General features: G+C 45.4%; 1 protein-coding gene across 11 annotated transcripts in view; it reads left to right on the forward strand.

Annotated features, from left to right (window-relative positions):
* The window catches only part of acacb (acetyl-CoA carboxylase beta), a 41,345-nt gene that overhangs the window by 2,402 nt on the left and 20,443 nt on the right, over positions 1-18,500 (forward strand). For 9 of the 11 annotated variants that reach the window (XM_055886246.1, XM_055886247.1, XM_055886245.1 and 6 more), the window contains exons 2-21: positions 1,037-1,688; positions 7,241-7,373; positions 7,596-7,734; positions 7,962-8,071; positions 8,267-8,348; positions 8,491-8,589; positions 11,894-12,003; positions 12,299-12,409; positions 12,615-12,824; positions 13,046-13,216; positions 13,646-13,807; positions 13,915-14,078; positions 14,407-14,557; positions 14,676-14,779; positions 16,453-16,534; positions 16,727-16,872; positions 17,009-17,159; positions 17,286-17,420; positions 17,725-17,871; positions 18,169-18,357. In XM_055886246.1, the coding sequence (XP_055742221.1) occupies positions 1,057-1,688; positions 7,241-7,373; positions 7,596-7,734; positions 7,962-8,071; positions 8,267-8,348; positions 8,491-8,589; positions 11,894-12,003; positions 12,299-12,409; positions 12,615-12,824; positions 13,046-13,216; positions 13,646-13,807; positions 13,915-14,078; positions 14,407-14,557; positions 14,676-14,779; positions 16,453-16,534; positions 16,727-16,872; positions 17,009-17,159; positions 17,286-17,420; positions 17,725-17,871; positions 18,169-18,357 (3,228 nt within the window). In that variant the 5' untranslated portion in view covers positions 1,037-1,056. Of the gene's footprint in view, positions 1-1,036; positions 1,689-2,265; positions 2,500-5,509; positions 5,557-7,240; positions 7,374-7,595; positions 7,735-7,961; positions 8,072-8,266; positions 8,349-8,490; positions 8,590-11,893; positions 12,004-12,298; positions 12,410-12,614; positions 12,825-13,045; positions 13,217-13,645; positions 13,808-13,914; positions 14,079-14,406; positions 14,558-14,675; positions 14,780-16,452; positions 16,535-16,726; positions 16,873-17,008; positions 17,160-17,285; positions 17,421-17,724; positions 17,872-18,168; positions 18,358-18,500 lie in introns of those variants that run through there. The other 2 variants (XM_055886256.1, XM_055886255.1) reach the window with 2 other exon arrangements.

An 18,500-nucleotide genomic window follows, 5' to 3' on the forward strand; every position in this document is an offset into this window, starting at 1 on the left:
TCGAGCAGACAGTAATGGAATCTCCATAGACAAACATTGCCCGTAGAATGGCCTTACTGAAGAGCTCAGTGACTTTCAACGTGGCACGGTCGTAGGATGCCACCTCTCCAACAAGTCAGTTTGTAAAAGTTCTGCTCGTAAGTGCTCTTATTGTGAAGTGGAAAGGTATAGGAGCAACAATGGCTCAGACGCGATGTGATAGGCCACAGAAGCTCACAGAACGGGACCGCCGAGTGCTGAAGCGAGTAGCACGTAAAAATCGTCTCCTCGGTTGCAACAGTCTTGAGTTCCATACTGCCTCTGGACGCAAGGTCAGCACAATAACTGTTTGTCGGGAGCTTCAGGAAATGGGTTTCCATGGCCGAGCAGCACAATAATGGTCTGGGGCTGTTTTTTTATGGTTCGGCTATGCCCCTTAGTTCCAGTGAAGGGAAATGTTAACGCTACAGCATACAATTACGATTCTGTGCTTCCAACTTTGTAGCAACAGTTCAGGGAAGGCCCTTTCCTGTTTCAGCATGACAATGCCCCCGTGCACAAAGCGAGGTCCATACAGAAATGGTTTGTCGAGATCTGTGTGGAAGCGCTTGACTGGCCTGCACAGAGCCTGGACCTCAACCCCATCGAACACCTTTGGGATGAATTGGAACGCCGACTGCGAGTCAGGTGTAATCGCCCGACCTCACTAATGCTCTTGTGGCTAAATGGAAGCAAGTCCCTGCAACATTGTTCCAATATCTAGTGGAAAGCCTTCCCAGAAGAGTGGAGTCTGTTATAGCAGCAAAGGGGTGGACTAACTCCATATTAATACCCATGATTTTGGAATGAGATGTTAAACGAGCAGGTGTCCGCTTACTTTTGGTCATGTAGTGTATTTTGCTTACGGTAACAATTGCTTGTTCACTTGATATAATTCTTACATCTGAGGCAGTCACATAATTCATTTTGAATCAATATTAATTTCCTTGTTGCTACAGTGACTACATTTGGATTAGAATCATACTTAGGTTAATTCTCTCTTTTCATGGATTTGCAGTTTCAAGAGGATGTCTGTGAATGCTCCCACTTCTACTCTCGGGATTTCTGCTCATATTGTGGCTACTCTGGAGGATTAAGAACAAGATGATGCTGGACCAAGGTGGGGAAACTCCGACTGGCTGTGGAAGCGCTGCAGCACAAGAGGAGATGCAAGCGGCCGATGGACCCACCGCAGCTGTACACACCCCTGCTCCCGTTGAACACTCCACGCCATTGGGTCTTGCATCATCTACCTCAGACAGTGGGGACAACAGTCCCCAAACCCACATTGACCCCTCTGAGGGACCCATGATACCCAGGGCAGGGGGTTCCCAGCCTCCTCAGGCCTCTTCAGAGGGGAGGACAGAGCAGTACACACAGACCCAACCATCTCCCTTCGTCGTCCCTCAGCCTCCCAGTAGAACGACCAGGCCCAAGCTCAGCTCAGGCCCCGAGGTTCGACGAGCCTGTCTCAAGTTCATCCTGGGGGCATCGGAGGACAATTCATCAGATGACGAGCCGCCTTTGACCATGAAACCCCCTACAGGTTCGAGTTCCTCTGAGGCCACCGCCTCCACCGTACGGCAAACTGCATCAGCAACCTCAACCGCCTTCTCCCCCCCACAGCAAGTTCAATCAGTAACATTAACCACCACCTCCCCTGGCATGAGGTAGGCCAATGCAATGTTGTTTTGTCTCTTAGTTCAAGTTTGTTTTCATAATAGAGAACCGGTTTAGACATCCTCAATTTCTCTAGTCTGGTGACATCTGAAATGTATTTGGTTCAGAATGTGTTGGTGAATGCAAGTGCCTGCTCCATTAACCCAGTGTGAAGAAATAAATGGACCATTGAGCAAATTAGCTCGTATCTCATTGACTAGTGAGGTGAGGGTACCTGTCAGTGCAGTAGCCTCTCACTGACAGTAGAGTGCGCTGTTGCCCAACAAGCGAGACCAAGTGTTGGCCAGGCCAGAGTCAAACTTTGCCAACCACATTGTGGTATGATTGCTGCCTTGTGTTCTGTCTCCACACAACCAGCCTGCCTGTGATCACCTGACCACAGCATGCTGCTGACAGTGAACTGTATTGTTGTCGCATGCCTCACGTCTCTGCACTATTAATGGAACATGTCTCTTGACTGACCTTGAGAACCAGGGTCTGAGTCCCAAGGGCCACACGACAATGTAGTGTATGTTAGCTAGACAAACCGTAATCCCGCCCTTGGAAGTTCTCTGCAAATACATTTGACTTGCTGTACGTGGCCTTTAGGTTTAGCCCACAAGGAGCTATTGTTTATCTTTTTTTGGTGATATCGTGATGGATATCTGGGGTAGTTGGTCAGCTAAGCTTATCTAAGTCTACTTGACGCAGGTTCAGTTCTTTGACTGCCCCAGTCCACTCTGAGCCAAGTATTAAACACTTGTTTGTAGACTTGAGCCACTTGTGCAGGAATTACCATGGAGGTGAAGCTGAAAGAGAAGGGTAAGAACTTACCGAGAACTTATCGTGTTTTTTTTGTTTTTTTTTAGTAAATAGAGCCTTTTGTTTTTCCTAATATTAAGAAGTAGCATAGGCCTATGAATAGCACTGACTGACATCATGCTACTGTGTAGGCTTACACAACAATGGTTTGGCAATTTCAGTCAGTTTGCAAAATTGCTACATGAAAGAATTAGCCTTCCAACTCTTTGTTTACAATGTGCTAGAAGGTTATGATAAGCTTTAGTTTGGTGGTTCGTGAAGGGACAACTTGTATTTAACTTTAATGATAATTGATGCACCCACTGTGTGTGTGTGTGTGTGAGCGAGATATCAGACAAGATTGTTAAACACGTCTAAACAGACACACACACAGACTGCAGTGTTCTGTTCCATGTGAGTCTTTGGGTGAAGAATGTTTTGCTCTGCCTGTGGGACTGGGGAGGTTGTGGCTCAGCCGAGAGGAAGGGACTGGTGAAGGTCTTATTGTTTGGGTCTCAGATTTTAACTCCGCTATTCACACATCAGAAACAATCTGCCATGGAGGGTTTGAGTATGGAACTCCCCTCACCTGGTTGTCTTAATTGAAAAGAAAAAAACTAAAACCAGCAGACACTAGGCCCTCCATGGAATGAGTTTGGCACCCCAGGTTTAACATGTTGCAGTAGCAATGTTTTCACCGGTTGAATTGGGGTAACCACATCTAAAAAGCCAAAATGGAAGAAGGGAACTATTTTTGCGGAACAGTAGACAAAGTAAATGTTTCCCATTGTTTCTGCAGACATCTTTGAATCTTAATTGTTATCCTGTTTCCCTGTACAAGTGTGAGGTGTGAAATAGAAATGTTTTTTTGCAATTCCTAACTCCTCCTGAGACCCTCGGAGAGTGGGGTCACGCCAGGCATCAGCCATTATTGACGGCGACCCTGGAGCAATTAGGGTTAAGTGCCCTGCTCAAGGTCAGATCGCGCAAAATTGTAATTTTTTTACCTTGTCGGCTGCTGCCCTGGTCTCAAACTGTGGGAGATTTTGCTGTCATTCTGTTACTGAACTTTGTATCTGCACTATTCCTCAAGTAAATGTGTTTTAGTAAAATGTTGTGTCAATTGTTACAAGAAGACTTCTGCAAATAGGTGTATGTTTTTAAAAAACTTTGCCATCAAGTTTTTGCTTGGCATATTTTAAAGTGAAATGTCTCAGCGTCACTCTTATTGTGTAATTGTCCATTATTAGACAGATGTAGGCTCTGAGTTGCAAAACTAGCCAAACAGAATGTCTGGAGCTTGACAAGTGCACTTTCATCACAGGAATATGAAGCCCCCGAAGTGTCTCTTGACTTCTGGCTTGAATTCCTGCAAACCTACAGTGCTATAGTCTAATAACAGAATATCCCCCCCATTTCATCCCTCACTAAAATAGAACTTTTGCAAGCCAAGCAATGGCATTGCAATGCCAGGCTTTTCCATCCTCCAGATCATTTTGGATTGGATGGAGGAAGAATGAGATGTGGCGCCTAGTGAACACTACCCCGTGTCATTACAGTGATGTTTGTCAACATTTCACTCATTGGCAATGCCAGGATTGTGACTTAAACTGCACGCGCACTTGTTATTTAGGCACATGTAATGTCTTTCAGAAGTTCTGCTGGGCTGATTGCCTGAGGGCTGAAATAGAATGTTTTAAATATGTTGTCCAAAATCATCCGACGTAACAGCAATTCATTCTAGCTGAGCTTTGGATCAGTCGACCTTGATCAGAGCATATCTCCACAAACAACTGTGGGACAGATTAGGCCACGCAGCGAGCCAGAGGTAATAGCAGACACCTGTGGTAATATAAAGTACCCGAAACGGCCATTCGATAGAAATACAGGATAGAACGGAACGTTATGGATGTATTTCTACTAGAACAAAACACATGTACACAGGGAATGTGGTGTTCGTTTAAGGAACCCATACTTTCAGAGAGGACAATAAAGCAGAAAACCGTCTAGTGGCCTGATACTTCTGGGTTTAAGTAGCAGGCCATTAGGGCTGTCATGAATACAGGACACTCTAATACCAGGGAGGCGGTGTGTGTGAAGCTAAGATGATAGGAATTACAACATGACCCTCATATCAAAATCCTCATTAAGTCCTCACGGTTGTAGGGTGCCTAAAGTATGAATCCAGAAGAGTTCTCTATGGCAGAGTTTACAGTTGTCGTCTCCTCCTCTTGGTCACACTTCCACCTTCTCAATGCCCTGGAATTGTAGAGAAGACGCACTGGACAAAGTCCAAATCATCCCAAAGTGTCTGATTGTGTATCTCAATGACGTTACTTTAAGATAATGTGTAGGACATTTTGTAAACATTTAGTCTAAGTGTTTTAAATGTTAAACATTTTGTAATTTGGGTGAACTGTCCCTGATATTTGATTTCCCTAGGCCTAGCTATAGCTTAAAATCTCATTTGATTGAGGAGACTGCTGAGTACAGATTTCTTTCTGGTCTTGACATTGTTTTCCTCAGTGATCCATAATTGAGTCACTAGAATCTTCACTGGAATGGTGGAAGTGGCAGGTTCTCTTAACCCTTCCCTGGTATGCTATATTGTTCAGTGAACTTCTTATCGTTTTATGTCTTGTCAGTTTAATGAAGTGGGCAGAGTTCCTGAATGAGTCTGGCTACTTATTAAGTCACCACGTGATCATGTTGAACCCTGTTATTGTATCATCACTTTTTCATATGAACTTGGTTCATATTAATATTATTGGTGGTCTGGCACAATGGAGAGATTGTAAAATTACCTGCCAGGGCTTGCGTGTGTAACTAGGCTATGTATTTTTGCTGATTACACGTTAACCCTTAATTGGCTCTGTGGTCTGTGAAGTCTTGTTCATACGTGCTGTGACTACCAGAGCCACACTATCTCTGACGCACCTCCTGAAGGTAACAGAGAGGATTGGCACTTAGTTTTATTGACATCTGTCTGATTGTAGCCGAGTTGGAACATTCGTCTATCTAGGTAGGCTGAACACCTATGTAAAATATGGCTGACGAGATATTTGGCTTACAGAGAAGGTAAGGAACTTGTGACCTGAGCAACAATAGCACAGCTGCTACCCTACGTAGAGACTAAACTTTGTTTGACTGCTGCAATGGTCCATCGATTTTAACATTGTCGCCGCCGTTTCCTTCTCCTTGGTATGGGTTGTCGCAGAGTCCGATGATGGGTTTTCCCCTTGGGACAGCAAAGTAGGCTGTAGCATATTGTAAATTGCTAGCGCTGGACGGGAATGTTCTTCTAGTAGTCTTATGTCCTACTTTACCGAAACATACTTTACATGCGTAGATTTGTCATAAAACAGACATTTGTGAGTGCCAGTTGCTTGATGTTTCGCTTGAGTAGGTACTAGGTTACAACATTGACATAAGAGGACACACATGTCATGTATACCCACTTTAACTCACTTAACTGGAATAGGGTCTGACGACGTGAAATTCCTCCCTAAGCACTATTTTTGCTTTATCAAATGGCCTGTTCAGTAGAAGTGCTAGACTTCCTCTTGCCCCTTCCCTGGTAGGCTATATTGTTGAGTGTTGGCTCTTTCTCGGTAGTGATCTTGTGAATGAGTATGGCTACTAATTTAAGTAATCACGTGATCATGTTAAACTGAGAATTTGAAATCCATTTCCAGGTTAATTCTAATTAAGTTGTCATTGTTTCCGTCATCTTTTTCATATGAACTTGGTTCATGTGGATATTGGTGATTTGGCACGATGGAGAGATAGCCTACTTACACAAGTCCTTAATATGTATCGTTGCTGATAACACGTTAACCTTTGCTTGGCTCTGTGGTCTGAGAAGTCTTGTTTATGCGTGCGTACTTGCAGTGTGCAGGAATTACCAGAGCCACACTATTTGAGACACCTCTGTAGGTAAAAGAGTATTAGCAATGTGTTGTCAACTGTCAGATTGTAGCAGAGTCTAAACATTTGTCACGGTAGACTGAACACCTTGCGTAGGATATGGCTGACAATAGGGCTGGGACGATACCAGTATCGTGATACTCGTTGGTATTGCGGCAAGGAAATAAAACTAAGCGTATTGAACTTCTTAAGGAAAATAGCCCTAATGTTGCAAACAAACATTGTTGTCATCCAGAGTCACATGTATTTATTTTCCAAGCTGTAGCACACACTCTTTTACATACACCAAGTTTTTAAAATACGAAATAGTTTGCTTTGCGTTTTCATTTTTGCCATGGAAAAAAATATTGCGATACTGGTGTCGTCCCTGCCCTAGCTGACTAGATTGTTGGCTTACAGAGAAGGTAAGGCACTTACTTGTGACCTGAGAAAAAACAGCACAGCTACTACCCGCTGTAGAGACTGCAATTGACTGCTGTAATGGTCCATCGATTACCGATGCTGTTGTTTCCTCCTTGTTATAGGTTTTGTCGCTGAGTTCGGTAATGGGTTTTCGCCCTGGGACGGTAAAGTAGACTATAGCATATTGTAACTTGCTAGCGCTAGACGGGAATGTTATTCTAGTAGTCCTACGTCCAATTTTACCAGGACATACTTTACATGCCTCGCTTTGTTACATCACAGAAATAAGCGATTGCCAGTTGCTTGATGTTTCGCTTGAGTAGGTACTAGGATCCAAAATGAAATACTGTAGGTTACAACACGAAATGTTGACAAAAAATGAGGCATTGACACATTTGTGGTCTTCGCCAACAACTCGTCTGTTTTTCTCCAGGCCTAGCATGTCTCACCCACACCTGGTGAAGAAGGTTCGCGAGAACAGGAAAATGGAGCTGCAGAGAGACTTCACAGTGGCCTCGCCAGCCGAGTTTGTCACCCGCTTCGGTGGAAACCGGGTCATAAATAAGGTAAGACGTCCCTGTCTGTCTGGGCCTTTTGGATGAGTGTCGCAAAATTGTTGTCACTTTTTACTAAACTCCTCGTCAATCTACCTGCAACAGACTAAGCCACCAAAATACAGCGTCAACTTTGTTCTAGAGTATTGTCGTTTATTCTCAAACTCTTTTCCTTTCTCTCGCTCTCTCCATCTCCCTTTCACGTTTGCTCTCCACCTATTTGTCTTTCTCAAGGTGCTGATAGCTAATAATGGCATAGCAGCAGTCAAATGTATGCGTTCCATTCGCCGCTGGTCCTACGAGATGTTCCGTAACGAGAGGACCATCCGTTTTGTGGTGATGGTCACCCCTGAGGACCTGAAAGCCAACGCAGGTCAGTGAGACAGGTTTTCGCAGGTCATCGGCAGCAGCTCCAGAAGGTTGTTCCTCATTGTGCCACTCAGCAGATCTGGAGATTAAGTCTACAGCGGAAAACACCATCAATTATTTTAATTAAATGACTCCATGGAAATATCTAAATCATTTGCCTGGAACCTCTGGGGGGGGGGGGGGGGGGGGGGGAATAACTGGTGTGACTGTCTGTGTGTGGCTCTTCTATAGAGTATATCAAAATGGCGGACCACTATGTACCCGTCCCAGGCGGAGCCAACAACAACAACTATGCCAATGTAGAGCTGATCGTAGACATCGCCAAGAGGATTCCTGTACAGGTCAGACTGTGTTCCTCCACTCTCACCCACAGAGACATTCCCAATCCTAAATCAAGTCACAATGTTCTATGATAAGTGGATCGGCGGCCATGAGTGTTCCAGTCAAATTCCCATGTTCTTAGGGCTTTGGTCTTATCAAGTAATTCTATTTTTATGGCTCAGACTCTGATCTCTGCTTTTTTCTGTTGTTCATAGGGGGTCTGGGCCGGGTGGGGTCACGCCTCTGAGAACCCCAAACTACCTGAGCTCTTGGACAAGAATGGAATCTCTTTCTTAGGTACAGCCCAGCATTAAGCCGTTTGTGGATTTTTGGATTGTAATGATTTCCCATTAGTCATTTCAGGTTTAATGACATTACAACACAAGCGCCATTCATTGCGATGTAGATATCGTTGTTGTTTTTTGTTGGTGTGTCTCAGGGCCGCCCAGTAAGGCCATGTGGGCTCTGGGAGATAAGGTGGCCTCCTCCATCGTGGCCCAGAGCGCAGACATCCCCACCCTGCCCTGGAGTGGATCAGGTGATGTACCCCTCTGCCTGCACCCTTACCCCCAGACAACCCTGCCACATTCCTTATCCCCTATTACATAATACTCCTAACATACAGTATTGCGACTAATTGTTGTAAGGGACTGTCAAGTTTTTACGAGGCCCGGAATTGAAAGGAGTTGGGAAAGAATGGCTTGTCTGTGGTACATCATCTAAGCTAATATTTTAGCAATAGGAATACATTTTGCAGTTCAATGATCATTACACAGAATCATCAGATAACAGGTTTTGTGACTGCACCAAGAAGGTACAGACATTTATTGACATTTGTTATGAGCAGAACCTAACTCAGCCACACCTTCTTTTACACTTGGACTGAACTGAAACTTGGCCAATCAGAGGGCAAGTAGACAGTCAAACCCCTCCCTGGAACTATAAAATAATGTGAATTACTGAAAAAGAGCTGATGTGATTGGTCAAAAGACCAATTAGTGGAATAAATATCAGAATTGGGCTGCCTGTGTAAATACAGCCTCTGTTTCCTTTGGAAAAATAGAATTTAAGATTTAAGCTTTTGTAAGTACACTAGCCTCAGTGCCTTTCGGCTGTAGCCTGGTCCTTTGCTGAATTCCAAGGCCTACACTCTGCGCATCTCTTTGTTGTGCAAAACGTGAAGTTTTTTTTTTGCTGCTGCCGCCTTTATCCAACTGTGGCCAATGTGGCAGCAGTCTAATCTCAATTTGAATGAGGGGAATGAGTTGAAGCCATTGAAGTAGAATGGGGAGCCTCCCATAGATATCCTGTTCAATTACTAGTGGCTATGCCATCAACCCTCAAAGTTCCAGAATGGGGGAAAATGGCAGCCATATTGGTCCGGGAGAAATATAAACCTGTCTGATTGGAATGAATGGCAGTAGAGGCATAATCCTGATTTTACTTACGCAGAAAAATAAGACATATATGATATATCAGAAATTGTGTAATAGAATTATTGTCAACCTAAAATATTGTCATAATTATAAATTCAATTAATACAGGTTTTATACAAATTGTCTGTATAAATAGGCTCTAAAAGAGTGCCTTCGGAAAGTATTCAGACCCATTGACTTTTTCCACATTTTGTTACGTTACAGCCTTATTCTAAAAATGATTAAATTGTTTCCCCCCCTCATCAATCTACACACAATACCCCATAATGACAAAGCAAAAACGGGTTTTTAGACATTTTTGCTAATTTAGTAGAAATAAAAACTGAAATTACATTATTATTCAGACCCTTTACTCTGTACTTTGTGGAACACCTTTTGGCAGCAATTACAGCATAGAGTCTTCTGGGGGTATGACGCTACAAGCTTGGCACACCTGTATTGCAGATCCTCTCTAGCTCTGTCATGTTCGATGGTGGGCGTTGCTGCACAGCTATTTTCAGGTCTGTCCAGAGATGTTTGATCGGGTTCAAGTCCGGGCTCTGGCTGGGCCACTCAAAGACATGCAGAGGCTTGTCCCGAAGCCACTCCTGCGTTGTCTTGGCTGTGTGCTTAGGGTCATTGTCCTGTTGGAAGGTGAGCCTTCGCCCCAGTCTGTCCTGAGCGCTCTGGAGACGGTTTTCATCAAGGACCTCTCTGCTCCGTTCACCTTTGCCTCGATCCTGTTTAGTCTCCAGTCCCTGCCTCTGAAAAACATCCCCACAGCATGATGCTGCCACCACCATGCTTCACTGTAGTAATGGTGCCAGGTTTCAGGCCAAAGAGCTCAATCTTTGTTTCATCGGGCCAGAGATTCTTGTTTCTCATGGTCTGAGAGTCTTTTTACTGAGGAGTGGCTTCCGTCTGGACACTCTACCATAAAGGCCTGATTGGTGGAGTGCTGTGGAGATGGTGGTCCTTTTGGAAGGTTTTCTCATCTCCATAGATGAACTCTAGAGCTCTGTCAAAGTGATCATCTTGTTCTTGGTCACCTCCCTGACCAAGGCCCTTCTCCCCCGATTGCTCAGTTTGGCCAAGCGGCCAGCTCTAGGAAGAGTCTTGGTGGTTCCAAACTTCGTCCATTTAAGAATGATGGAAGCCGCTGTGTTCTTGGGGACCTTCAATACTGCAGACATTTTTTGGAACCCTTCCCCAGATCTGTGCCTCGACACAATCCTGTCCCGGAGCTCTATGAACAATTCCTTCGACCTCATGGCTTGGTTTTTGCTCTGACATGCACTGTCAACTGTGGGACCTTATATAAACCAGTGTGTGCCTTTCCAAATCATGTCCAATCAATAGTATTTACCACAGGTGAACTCCAATCATGTTGTAGAAACATCTCAAGGATGATCAATGGAAACAGGATGCACCTGAGCTCAATTTCGAGTCTCATAGCAAAGGGTCTAAATACTTATGTAAATAAGGTATTTCTGTGTTTTATAAATTTGTAAACATTTCTAAACCTGTTTTTGCTTTGTCATTATGGGGCATTGTGTGTAGAATGCTGACTATATTTATTTTATCCATTTTAGAATAAGGCTGTAACGTAACAAAATGTGGAAAAAGTCAAGGGGTCTGAATACTTTCCGAAGGCACTGTATGTAAACAGCCATGCATGTCGACATTTTTGGTTTCTTGGACAGCTGTGAGTGCTATTATGTGATACAATGTCAGTACTTGTTGCATTTACAACTTGTCTATCATCAGCTGTTTTCAACCAGTGTATGGCTGTGGGTTGACTGCATTGTTTGAATGGAATATTGGCAGTTAGAGCAATTATTCCAGAATAGTTTCAATAAAGTTGTCTGGCTAGCTAGCAAATAAATTCTTCAAATTCAATATTTTACTATGTCTTATCACAGCACTGGCAAACCATGGTTGACCAACTCCCTGACCAAAATGGCTGACCTTTTATCCCATCATAAGAAGATTCATTTCCATTCTATTTCCTAATTCTATGATTTTGGAGATTGTTCAAACCGTCACCATCTTGGTGTTTTAATTTGTAGATTGGGAAATGCGGATTGGGAGAAGGTGTCCTTCCTGGTTAGACGGCGTTGACGTGGGGGGTGGGCGGCTGCATTTGAAATTTGTGTTGCAGCGTGGTTACATGGTATTGAAGATTATTCTAATGTGCCTACACAGCCTATTGTTTATCGCTGTCATTAGTGTATTTGAATAATGCGAGGTCTCGTGTTGTATCATATCAGGCCGTGATTGGGAGTTCCATAGGGCGGCGCATAATTGGCCCAGCGTCATCCGGGTTTGGCCGGAGTAGGCCGTCATTGTAAATAAGAATTTGTTCTTTACTGACTTGCCTAGTTAAATAAAGGTTAAATATATATTTTTCTCCTGCCTGTGCTGTAGGTCTGAGAGTAGACTGGACAGAGGACGACCAGAGGCTGGGCCACGTGATTAGCGTCCCTCCAGAGGTCTACGTGCACGGCTGCGTGCGTGACGTTGACGATGGGCTGGCGGTAAGCAGCTCCACGCCATCACCCGCCTCACTAACACTGAAACCACAGAGACAACCTTTTCTAGGCATTCCCTTTGTATGAAATAATGCAATTTTTAAAAAGATGTCTAAAACACTATTTCAAAGTACTTTTCCCAGAGAAAATGAAATACGGCCGCTATTCGGTTACAAACCAAGGTTCATGAACAGTGGAGCAAACTGAAGAAGAAATGCGTTGGTTTTATACAGTAAAATTAGATTTTAAGGATAGGGTTGCTGAATATTCTTTCATTTTCAATGTGCTTTCTCCTTTAAAGGGAGCAGAAAGAATTGGCTACCCGGTGGTGATAAAAGCGTCAGAAGGCGGAGGGGGCAAGGGTATCCGGAAGGTGGACAACGCTGAGGACTTTGCCAGCTTCTTCAGACAGGTTTGTGTCGTCGCACTGTTACACCACACACCTGTATGCTGATTCTCATTGCTGCTGGGGGATGTAGTGTCCCGTGACCACAATCAGGAAATGAATTGTGCGACTTGGTGTTGCCTTCGACAATGTTTAACGCAGCGTATCTGCTTGTGTGGTTGAACTTAGTAAATTATCTAACAACAATCATGTGACTGATCCCCATCCTCAGGTGCAGGCGGAGGTGCCCGGCTCGCCCATCTTCGTCATGCAGCTGGCCCAGCATGCCCGTCACCTGGAGGTCCAGATTCTCGCCGACCAGTACGGCAATGCCATCTCCCTGTTTGGCAGAGACTGCTCCATCCAGCGGAGACATCAGAAGATCATTGAGGAGGCCCCGGCCACCATAGCATCTTCCACCACCTTCGAGCACATGGAGCAGGTGAGACACAGAGGGGCTTTCCTCATCTTTAAATTTTCCACTTTGACATTTAGATACTTTTCTCTGTCATTTCCAATTCAATATTCCATTTGAACAGTAAAAGTGTTAGGGCATGCAATGGAAAATGTTTCACACTGGAATGCCTATCCCTGTTTCAGTCTGTTTTCTTTCGTTTGGTGCCGAATGAACATGATCCCTCTCTCTCTCCCTCCCCATGTCAGTATGCAGTGCGGCTGGCTAAGATGGTGGGCTACGTGAGTGCAGGCACTGTGGAGTACCTCTTCTCTGAGGACGGGAGCTTCCACTTCCTGGAGCTCAACCCCCGTCTGCAGGTGGAACACCCATGCACAGAGATGATCGGAGATGTCAACCTGCCCGCCGCCCAGCTCCAGGTACGCTTCAGCCAGAGGTCAGGGGTCACACCCTGGCTATCACAGCCTCGGGGTTTAATCTCTGGTCCTTTGACTTAGTCAATAGTCGCATTCCAGGTTATATTTTTCCGCAGTCTCAGTAAAATTGCTATGTCATATTAATGTGGTTGAGATGTTATGTTTTTACCTTTTTCTTAACTGACTTGCCTAGTTAAATACAAATTCTTATTTTCAATGACGGCCTAGGAATAGTGGGTTAACTGCCTTGTTCAGGGGCAGAACAACAGATTTGTACCTTGTCAGCTCGGGGATTTGAACTTGCAACCTTTCAGTTACTAGTCCAATGCTCTAACCAGTAGGCTGCGCTGCCGCCCCATGTTCTGGAATCCCTAGGGACTGGTTGGGGATCGACCATGTTGGGCCTAACTGGGTCAATTTCCTTTGTTGTAGATAGCCATGGGGATCCCCCTCCACAGGATCAAAGACATTCGTGTGCTGTATGGAGAGACCCCTTGGGGGGACACCACCATCAACTTTGAGGCCCCCGACTGTGTCCCCAGTCCCCGGGGACACGTCATCGCGGCCCGCATCACCAGCGAGAACCCAGACGAGGTGTGCATTCTTAAGTCTACAGGCATGGCCGGCCATATTCTAAACAAGCGATGGCATGGGTTCTGTAGGCTCACAACTTGCCCGTCCTCTCTCCTTGTAACTCGCAGGGCTTCAAGCCCAGCTCGGGCACGGTGCAGGAGCTTAATTTCCGCAGCAGTAAAAATGTGTGGGGCTACTTCAGCGTGGGGGCTGCTGGGGGTCTGCATGAGTTTGCTGATTCCCAGTTCGGCCACTGCTTCTCCTGGGGGGAGAACCGAGAGGAGGCCATTTCGTGAGTTTTTCCTTACCTTGTTGTGCCGTAGACTAGACTATCGGTGCTTCCGATGATGGTTCTATCGACCCCTAGCCCCTACTTCCTAGCCACTCCTGGAGACCTGAGAGGATTGGATAGGTGGAAGCAACAATTCCACCCGGCCAACCAGAAGGCAAGGTGAAGCTATTATCGTAAGACTTTTCCAAACCTCATATCTACAGGAGCGACTAGGGTGTATGGGTTAGGCCCGTTTCCGTTTGGAATGCAGCATGAGTTAATGGTGTGTGTTGGTGTCTTACTGTACCTGGGTGGTGATAGTGGTGGTGGTTACTGTGTGGTGGTGCAGGAACATGGTGGTTGCCATGAAGGAGCTGTGTATCCGGGGGGACTTCAGGACCACGGTGGAGTACCTCATCAAGCTGCTGGAGACCGAGAGCTTCAGGAACAACGACATCGACACCGGCTGGCTGGATAATCTCATCGCTGATAAAGTTCAGGTAGAGAGCACCCTTGTGAAGTATGAATGTGAATCTTAACCATTTCAATCCTGTAAATCTACAGTTGGTAAAAACAAATCTTCTAACGTGCTTGTGTGTGGCGTGTTTTCCCCCGAAGGCAGAGAGGCCAGACACCATGCTGGGCGTTGTCTGTGGGTCTTTACACGTGGCGGACGCCAGCTTCAGGAAGAGTATGTCTGACTTCCTGCACTCACTGGAAAGGTATCCCTACTACTTTACTTTACTGACTTTATTGTCCCCTTGGGGACGTTTTGTCGCAGTTTCATGTACACGTTTAAATAACAAAACAAATTCACAATACAACTTTCATAACAGTTACATACCAATAAAAAGAGACTAGCCTGCTGGCCTTACTGAGTCGATAGGAACATTAGCCCGAGCTATTTAGGAGGGATATCACACCTGGCACAAATTATTGTCTAGTTGTGTTTTTCCTGCTGAGGGGTGCCCTGTGCCTGCCCCCAGAGGGGAGTAGTTCAAAGTCCAGGTACAGGGGGTGGCTTGGGTCTAAAATGATTTTGTGAGCCTTGCGGAGGGCCCTGGCATTAAAGATCTCCTCCAGGCCTGTCTGTTTGACTCCATGTACCTTGCTTACTGTGGCAGCATATTTCTCTGGCTGACAGTGGCATTGCCAAACCAACAAACAATACAAAAAGTTAAAACCCTCTCATTGAAAGATTTGTAAAACAGAGTCCGTATAGTCGTCTACATTGAAAGATCCCAGCGTTTTGAGAAAGTACAGTCTGACTCTTTTTGTAGATCAGGTCTGTACATTTACTCCACTGAAGCTTATTGTCCAAGAGGACACCCAGATATTTGTATTCCTCTACAATCTCTATATTCTGACCTCTGATACATCTGATAGATGTTGCAGAGGTAGGTGTTGTTCGCTTCCTGAGGTCGACGCACATCTCTTGGGTCTTGTGTGGGAACTAGTACAACTATTAGTGTACAGGAGTGGGGACTAAACACATCGTTGAGGAGAGCCTGTGTTGGTGGTGCGTATGTCTGACACGTGGGGACCTACTTTGACCCGCTGTGACCTCTGGCTCAGGAAGTCCAACAGCCACACAACCAGGCAGAAGAAAAGTCAACAAACAGAACTCTGACATGGGATTTGGCACCCTCTAGATGTCTATAGACCATGTTGAGGAGTGTAAGAAGGGCATAATCAACTCCTCTGCTGGGCTGATAAAACTAGCTGAAGGACTAAAACAAAAAAGAGAACCATTTTAAAATATACCGTGTCCGTAAAATATGTACAGTTGAAGTCGGAAGTTTACACACACTTAGGTTGGAGTCATTAAAACTTGTTTTTCACAAATGATGTCAATTAGCCTATCAGAAGCTTCTAAAGCCATGACATCATTTTCTGGAATTTTCCAAGCTGTTTAAAGGCACAGTGAACTTGGTGTATGTAAACTTCTGACCCACTAGAATTGTGATACAGTGAATTGTAAGTGAAAGAATCTGTCTGTAAACAATTGTTGGGAAAATTACGTGTCATGCACAAAGTAGATGTCATAACCGACTTGTCAAAACCATAGTTTGTTAACAAGAAATTTGTGGAGTGGTTGAAAAACGAGTTTTAATGACTCCAACCTAAGTGTATGTAAACGTCCGACTTCAACTGTACGTATTTTACACACAGTGTGTTTTTAAAATGGTTATCTTTTTTTGTTTTTAGTCCTTCAGCTAGTTAGATCTTCTATCTACCATATTTCTTACACCAATCCTATGCTTTTAAATCCTTGGGGGGGAGCGAACACCTCTGTAAGCAGCAAGAGACTCTCTGTCTCCCTATCCTGTCTTATTACTGTAATGCTTGTTCTATGTACTTTTCTAAATCCAGTATGTGAAATGTCTTCTTGTAGAGGCCAGGTGCTACCTGCAGCCAGTCTGCTGAATACTGTTGATGTGGACCTGATCTACGAGGGGGTCAAATACTGCCTCAAGGTAGGAGGACCTGATATTATACCTCTCTCATTCTCTGTCATGACTGAACTTCCTCATTCTCTCAGGGACAAATCCTAACCAGTCAAGGTTTCACTTAGTCGCCCATTGACATCAGTGCATGACTAAGTGAAAATGTGTCTTAAGAGGAAGTTATCAACCAATTCAACCCCAACTATGTTTTATGACTGACAGGTAGCTCGCCAGTCCCCAACTACGTACGTCATCATCATGAACGGCTCGGACATCGAGATCGACGTCCACCGGCTAAGCGACGGCGGGCTCCTCCTCTCCTACAACGGCAGCAGCTACACCACCTACATGAAGGAGGAAGTGGACAGGTGAGACTTCCTGTCCATCTCAAATCTGAGCGGATGGATGGACTGGCCATTAAGTCGATACTTTCTAAACGGTCATAATTTGTCTCACTTGGGAGTTGATGCTCCGTCATGAACGTATGCGTTTGTAACCCTCTAGCTACCGGATCACTGTTGGCAACAAGACGTGTGTGTTTGAGAAGGAGAGGGACCCCACGGTGCTGAGGTCGTCCTCTGCTGGTAAACTCCTGCAATACCTAGTGGAAGATGGAGGTCATATCTGCGCCGGGAACTCGTATGCGGAGATCGAGGTGAATAGAGGGTTCCATGAGAACATACTGTATGTTTACCAGTTTGGGGATGACAATTTAGATCCTCATTAGATTGGTAGTGTGTGTGTGTGAGCACATGGACTGACTTCTGCGTTATGGTTGCAGGTGATGAAGATGGTGATGACGCTGACGGTGGTGGTGTCGGGCTGTGTCCACTATGTGAAGAGGCACGGGGCGGTGCTGGAGCCCGGCTGTGTGGTGGCCAGATTGGACCTGGATGATCCCAGCAACATCCAACCAGCAAGTCGCCCATTCACCAACTTCTATACAACTCTGGCTGCGTCTGAAATGGCAACCTATCCCCTATATACTGCACTTAGCCTATATAGGGAACAGGGTGCCATTTCGGACGCAGCCTTTAATACAGCTATTAAAGGAGGCAGCCTTTTTAGGAAATATCATGTTATACATCATGCTATACGTTTAAAACATACGTCATGTAAATCGCACGCCTTCGGTCAGTCAATCGCAGGGTGGCTTGGTGGTCAGGTCCACATTTGGAGGCTGTTTTTATCCGAACCCTGTCTTCCTGTGCATCTCCTAGGTGGAGCTGAACACGGCCTCCTTCCCGACCCAGCAGCCGCTGCCCATCGTGGGGGAGAAGCTCCACCAGATCTTCCACATGGTCCTGGAGAACCTGGTGAAGGTCATGGCTGGCTACTGCCTCACCGAGCCCTACTTCAGCAACAAGGTGAGGGCCTCCACCCACTGCAGCTGTGCAGCGCGTACCAATACAGTGGCTTACTGCGTTATTCCAGTTCGTCGTTATTAGCAGACGATCAGATCTCACAACATGCCAAAAGTGCTTTAAGTTCTCTGAAACCACATCATTCTTGGATGATTTCTATATAGACGTGTATGGAACGCAGGCAATAGAATGGCATGCCTTGTGCACAGTGTTGAATAGGGATGTCGGTCAAGCTGTGGGACGGGGGTGTGATATTGGGGGGTGTGATGGCAGCATGTCCCCTCGCCCTCATGCCTGCAGGTGAAGCAGTGGGTAGACACCCTGATGAAGACCCTGCGGGACCCCTCGCTGCCCCTGCTGGAGCTCCAGGAGTTAATGACCAGCGTGGCCAGCCGCATCCCGCCCAGCGTCGAGAAGGCCATCCGCAAGGTCATGGCCCAGTACGCCAGCAACATCACCTCGGTGCTCTGCCAGTTCCCCAGCCAGAGGGTGGGTGACTTAGCCTTAAGCTATAGCTAACGCTCAAAGTATCTGAAACTTTTCTAATGGTGTGTATTTTAATCAGGGGTTGGAACCGGTTCAGGAAACAGAACCGAAAACTGGAAAATAACTATTTTTTTGAAGAACAAAAA

The sequence above is a fragment of the Salvelinus fontinalis genome, chromosome 28, assembly GCF_029448725.1.
Source record: "Salvelinus fontinalis isolate EN_2023a chromosome 28, ASM2944872v1, whole genome shotgun sequence".
NCBI lineage: Eukaryota > Metazoa > Chordata > Actinopteri > Salmoniformes > Salmonidae > Salvelinus > Salvelinus fontinalis.